This window comes from Bombina bombina, chromosome 6 (assembly GCF_027579735.1).
Source record: "Bombina bombina isolate aBomBom1 chromosome 6, aBomBom1.pri, whole genome shotgun sequence".
NCBI classification, from domain to species: Eukaryota; Metazoa; Chordata; class Amphibia; order Anura; family Bombinatoridae; genus Bombina; species Bombina bombina.
In genome coordinates, this window is record NC_069504.1 from 1,113,903,062 (window position 1) to 1,113,909,061 (window position 6,000).

Sequence of the window (6,000 nt, forward strand, 5' to 3'; positions counted from 1 at the left end):
CATTGTGCCCATAGTGACAGCTGTACCCTGCTCAGGTACACAGCAGGTTACAAGACCATAGATCAGGTAAGTACAGAGCCGGTTACAAGGCCACTTACCGTCCCCTGCATACCGCCGGGTGCCCTTCTTGGCCATGGTAAGTTGCACCTGCTGGTGCATGCGGCTGGCCCGGTCCGTGTCTCCTTTAGATCCGTTCTCCAAGCGGTCCTCGGAGGGCAGCGCCAGGGTGGAGCTGTCCGTGAAGTGCTCGTGCACCAGCACCGTACGGATATAGCCAGGCTCGGTCATGGTGCCGAAGGTGGACAGAGGGGGCGGCTCGGGGGGCATAGAAGCAGCGGGGGGTCCTGCACCGTCAGCCACACAGGTCCCTGGAGATGTGCGGTGTCTGGGGCTCCCGGAGAGGTGAGTACCGAGTCCCTGAGGCGGCGTGTGCACTGCCTTAAGCTCCTGGTGCTGCTTGTGCCCTGGGCTGGGTTAGGTTGTGCACTGCCCTAAGCTCCTGGGGCTGCTTGTGCACTGCACTGGCTGATTGGGTAGGTTATGCACTGCCGTAAGCTCCTGGTGCTGCTTGTGCACTGCCGTAAGCTCCTGGTGCTGCTTGTGCCCTGGGCTGGGTTAGGTTGTGCACTGCCCTAAGCTCCTGGTGCTGCTTGTGCCCTGGGCTGGGTTAGGTGTGTGATGATCCGTTGCTGGAGGAGGAGGTGAGGGCGGAGCCGCCCAGCCCATACTTTGTATGAAACAAGGAGGAGCTGACACTTTGTGATTTGTCTGACCGAGGACGTTAACTCCTTAACCCCTGCGTGTAACTGCACTAATGAATTATTTGTGTAAATGCTAAGGGGGCAGAAAGGTAACTAAAGGTGTCAGAGCCCACAAGGTAAAATGCCTCTAAACAGGAATTAATCCCCAGATCCCTGGTGTGTAAGGTTAGTGAGCTAAGCCTCAGATCCCTGGTGTGTAAGGTTAGTGAGCTAAGCATCAGATCCCTGGTGTGTAAGGTTAGTGAGCTAAGCCTCAGATCCCTGGTGTGTAAGGTTAGTGAGCTAAGCATCAGATCCCTGGTGTGTAAGGTTAGTGAGCTAAGCATCAGATCCCTGGTGTGTAAGGTTAGTGAGCTAAGCCTCAGATCCCTGGTGTGTAAGGTTAGTGAGCTAAGCATCAGATCCCTGGTGTGTAAGGTTAGTGAGCTAAGCCTCAGATCCCTGGTGTGTAAGGTTAGTGAGCTAAGCATCAGATCCCTGGTGTGTAAGGTTAGTGAGCTAAGCCCCAGATCCCTGGTGTGTAAGGTTAGTGAGCTAAGCCTCAGATCCCTGGTGTGTAAGGTTAGTGAGCTAAGCATCAGATCCCTGGTGTGTAAGGTTAGTGAGCTAAGCCTCAGATCCCTGGTGTGTAAGGTTAGTGAGCTAAGCCTCAGATCCCTGGTGTGTAAGGTTAGTGAGCTAAGCCTCAGATCCCTGGTGTGTAAGGTTAGTGAGCTAAGCATCAGATCCCTGGTGTGTAAGGTTAGTGAGCTAAGCCTCAGATCCCTGGTGTGTAAGGTTAGTGAGCTAAGCCTCAGATCCCTGGTGTGTAAGGTTAGTGAGCTAAGCCTCAGATCCCTGGTGTGTAAGGTTAGTGAGCTAAGCATCAGATCCCTGGTGTGTAAGGTTAGTGAGCTAAGCCTCAGATCCCTGGTGTGTAAGGTTAGTGAGCTAAGCCTCAGATCCCTGGTGTGTAAGGTTAGTGAGCTAAGCCTCAGATCCCTGGTGTGTAAGGTTAGTGAGCTAAGCATCAGATCCCTGGTTGTGTAAGGTTAGTGAGCTAAGCATCAGATCCCTGGTGTGTAAGGTTAGTGAGCTAAGCCTCAGATCCCTGGTGTGTAAGGTTAGTGAGCTAAGCCTCAGATCCCTGGTGTGTAAGGTTAGTGAGCTAAGCATCAGATCCCTGGTGTGTAAGGTTAGTGAGCTAAGCCTTCAGATCCCTGGTGTGTAAGGTTAGTGAGCTAAGCATCAGATCCCTGGTGTGTAAGGTTAGTGAGCTAAGCCTCAGATCCCTGGTGTGTAAGGTTAGTGAGCTAAGCATCAGATCCCTGGTGTGTAAGGTTAGTGAGCTAAGCATCAGATCCCTGGTGTGTAAGGTTAGTGAGCTAAGCCTCAGATCCCTGGTGTGTAAGGTTAGTGAGCTAAGCCTCAGATCCCTGGTGTGTAAGGTTAGTGAGCTAAGCATCAGATCCCTGGTGTGTAAGGTTAGTGAGCTAAGCATCAGATCCCTGGTGTGTAAGGTTAGTGAGCTAAGCATCAGATCCCTGGTGTGTAAGGTTAGTGAGCTAAGCATCAGATCCCTGGTGTGTAAGGTTAGTGAGCTAAGCATCAGATCCCTGGTGTGTAAGGTTAGTGAGCTAAGCATCAGATCCCTGGTGTGTAAGGTTAGTGAGCTAAGCATCAGATCCCTGGTGTGTAAGGTTAGTGAGCTAAGCATCAGATCCCTGGTGTGTAAGGTTAGTGAGCTAAGCATCAGATCCCTGGTGTGTAAGGTTAGTGAGCTAAGCATCAGATCCCTGGTGTGTAAGGTTAGTGAGCTAAGCATCAGATCCCTGGTGTGTAAGGTTAGTGAGCTAAGCCTCAGATCCCTGGTGTGTAAGGTTAGTGAGCTAAGCCTCAGATCCCTGGTGTGTAAGGTTAGTGAGCTAAGCATCAGATCCCTGGTGTGTAAGGTTAGTGAGCTAAGCCTCAGATCCCTGGTGTGTAAGGTTAGTGAGCTAAGCATCAGATCCCTGGTGTGTAAGGTTAGTGAGCTAAGCCTCAGATCCCTGGTGTGTAAGGTTAGTGAGCTAAGCATCAGATCCCTGGTGTGTAAGGTTAGTGAGCTAAGCATCAGATCCCTGGTGTGTAAGGTTAGTGAGCTAAGCATCAGATCCCTGGGTGTGTAAGGTTAGTGAGTAAGCATCAGACCCTGGTGTGGTAAGGTTAGTGAGCTAAGCATCAGATCCCTGGTGTGTAAGGTTAGTGAGCTAAGCATCAGATCCCTGGTGTGTAAGGTTAGTGAGCTAAGCATCAGATCCCTGGTGTGTAAGGTTAGTGAGCTAAGCATCAGATCCCTGGTGTGTAGGTTAGTGAGCTAAAGCATCAGATCCCTGGTGTGTAAGGTTAGTGAGCTAAGCATCAGATCCCTGGTGTGTAAGGTTAGTGAGCTAAGCCTCAGATCCCTGGTGTGTAAGGTTAGTGAGCTAAGCATCAGATCCCTGGTGTGTAAGGTTAGTGAGCTAAGCATCAGATCCCTGGTGTGTAAGGTTAGTGAGCTAAGCCTCAGATCCCTGGTGTGTAAGGTTAGTGAGCTAAGCATCAGATCCCTGGTGTGTAAGGTTAGTGAGCTAAGCATCAGATCCCTGGTGTGTAAGGTTAGTGAGCTAAGCATCAGATCCCTGGTGTGTAAGGTTAGTGAGCTAAGCATCAGATCCCTGGTGTGTAAGGTTAGTGAGCTAAGCATCAGATCCCTGGTGTGTAAGGTTAGTGAGCTAAGCATCAGATCCCTGGTGTGTAAGGTTAGTGAGCTAAGCATCAGATCCCTGGTGTGTAAGGTTAGTGAGCTAAGCCTCAGATCCCTGGTGTGTAAGGTTAGTGAGCTAAGCCTCAGATCCCTGGTGTGTAAGGTTAGTGAGCTAAGCATCAGATCCCTGGTGTGTAAGGTTAGTGAGCTAAGCCTCAGATCCCTGGTGTGTAAGGTTAGTGAGCTAAGCATCATCAGCAAGCAGGTATGTATACAAGAGAGGAGGGGCATACAAAGCAAGTGTGTGCAGAGCAGGCAAAACTGTACATAGGCACAGGTAGGTATACTGCTGGTAAAAATATAGCTACAGGTAGGTACAATTACATAGCACCAGGCTATAGAGACAGTGTATGAAGCTTAAATGACCACTCTACCCAGGTAAGTTTATTGCGAGCAGTATACATATACAACCATAGACACAGTTATACCACAGCCAGGTAAGTACATTGTGCCCATAGTGACAGCTGTACCCTGCTCAGGTACACAGCAGGTAAGTACATTGTGCCCATAGTGACAGCTGTACCCTGCTCAGGTACACAGCAGGTAAGTACATTGTGCCCATAGTGACAGCTGTACCCTGCTCAGGTACACAGCAGGTAAGTACATTGTGCCCATAGTGACAGCTGTACCCTGCTCAGGTACACAGCAGGTAAGTACATTGTGCCCATAGTGACAGCTGTACCCTGCTCAGGTACACAGCAGGTAAGTACATTGTGCCCATAGTGACAGCTGTACCCTGCTCAGGTACATACACAGCAGGTAAGTACATTGTGCCCATAGTGACAGCTGTACCCTGCTCAGGTACATACACAGCAGGTAAGTACATTGTGCCCATAGTGACAGCTGTACCCTGCTCAGGTACACAGGAGGTAAGTACATTGTGCCCATAGTGACAGCTGTACCCTGCTCAGGTACATACACAGCAGGTAAGTACATTGTGCCCATAGTGACAGCTGTACCCTGCTCAGGTACACAGCAGGTTACAAGACCATAGATCAGGTAAGTACAGAGCCGGTTACAAGGTTACTTACCGTCCCCTGCATACCGCCGGGTGCCCTTCTTGGCCATAGTAAGTTGCACCTGCTGGTGCATGCGGCTGGCCCGGTCCGTGTCTCCTTTAGATCCGTTCTCCAAGCGGTCCTCGGAGGGCAGCGCCAGGGTGGAGCTGTCCGTGAAGTGCTCGTGCACCAGCACCGTACGGATATAGCCAGGCTCGGTCATGGTGCCGAAGGTGGACAGAGGGGGCGGCTCGGGGGGCATAGAAGCAGCGGGGGGTCCTGCACCGTCAGCCACACAGGTCCCTGGAGATGTGCGGTGTCTGGGGCTCCCGGAGAGGTGAGTACCGAGTCCCTGAGGCGGTGTGTGCACTGCCTTAAGCTCCTGGGGTAGGTTGTGCACTGCCGTAAGCTCCTGGTGCTGCTTGTGCCCTGGGCTGGGTTAGGTTGTGCACTGCCCTAAGCTCCTGGTGCTGCTTGTGCACTGCACTGGCTGATTGGGTAGGTTATGCACTGCCGTAAGCTCCTGGTGCTGCTTGTGCACTGCCCTAAGCTCCTGGTGCTGCTTGTGCCCTGGGCTGGGTTAGGTGTGTGATGATCCGCGCTGTGCTGCTGCTGCTGGAGGAGGTGAGGGCGGAGCCGCCCAGCCCATACTTTGTATGAAACAAGGAGGAGCTGACACTTTGTGATTTGTCTGACCGAGGACGTTAACTCCTTAACCCCTGCGTGTAACTGCACTAATGAATCATTTGTGTAAATGCTATGGGGGCAGAAAGGTAACTAAAGGTGTAATGCCTCTAAACAGGAATTAATCCCCTGTAAGGTTAGTGAGCTAAGCCTCAGATCCCTGGTGTGTAAGGTTAGTGAGCTAAGCATCAGATCCCTGGTGTGTAAGGTTAGTGAGCTAAGCCTCAGATCCCTGGTGTGTAAGGTTAGTGAGCTAAGCCTCAGATCCCTGGTGTGTAAGGTTAGTGAGCTAAGCCTCAGATCCCTGGTGTGTAAGGTTAGTGAGCTAAGCCTCAGATCCCTGGTGTGTAAGGTTAGTGAGCTAAGCCTCAGATCCCTGGTGTGTAAGGTTAGTGAGCTAAGCATCAGATCCCTGGTGTGTAAGGTTAGTGAGCTAAGCATCAGATCCCTGGTGTGTAAGGTTAGTGAGCTAAGCCTCAGATCCCTGGTGTGTAAGGTTAGTGAGCTAAGCCTCAGATCCCTGGTGTGTAAGGTTAGTGAGCTAAGCCTCAGATCCCTGGTGTGTAAGGTTAGTGAGCTAAGCATCAGATCCCTGGTGTGTAAGGTTAGTGAGCTAAGCCTCAGATCCCTGGTGTGTAAGGTTAGTGAGCTAAGCCTCAGATCCCTGGTGTGTAAGGTTAGTGAGCTAAGCATCAGATCCCTGGTGTGTAAGGTTAGTGAGCTAAGCATCAGATCCCTGGTGTGTAAGGTTAGTGAGCTAAGCATCAGATCCCTGGTGTGTAAGGTTAGTGAG

At 51.2% G+C, this 6,000-nt stretch overlaps 1 protein-coding gene across 2 annotated transcripts in view; it reads right to left on the reverse strand.

The window, feature by feature from the left end:
• The window catches only part of PKP2 (plakophilin 2), a 214,735-nt gene extending 209,615 nt beyond the window's left edge, over positions 1–5,120 (reverse strand). The window contains exon 1 of one of the 2 annotated variants that reach the window (XM_053719062.1): positions 4,557–5,120. In XM_053719062.1, the coding sequence (XP_053575037.1) occupies positions 4,557–4,785 (229 nt within the window). In that variant the 5' untranslated portion in view covers positions 4,786–5,120. Of the gene's footprint in view, positions 1–98; positions 631–4,556 lie in introns of those variants that run through there. The other variant, XM_053719061.1, reaches the window with a different exon arrangement.
• Between the last annotated feature and the right edge of the window lie 880 nt (positions 5,121–6,000).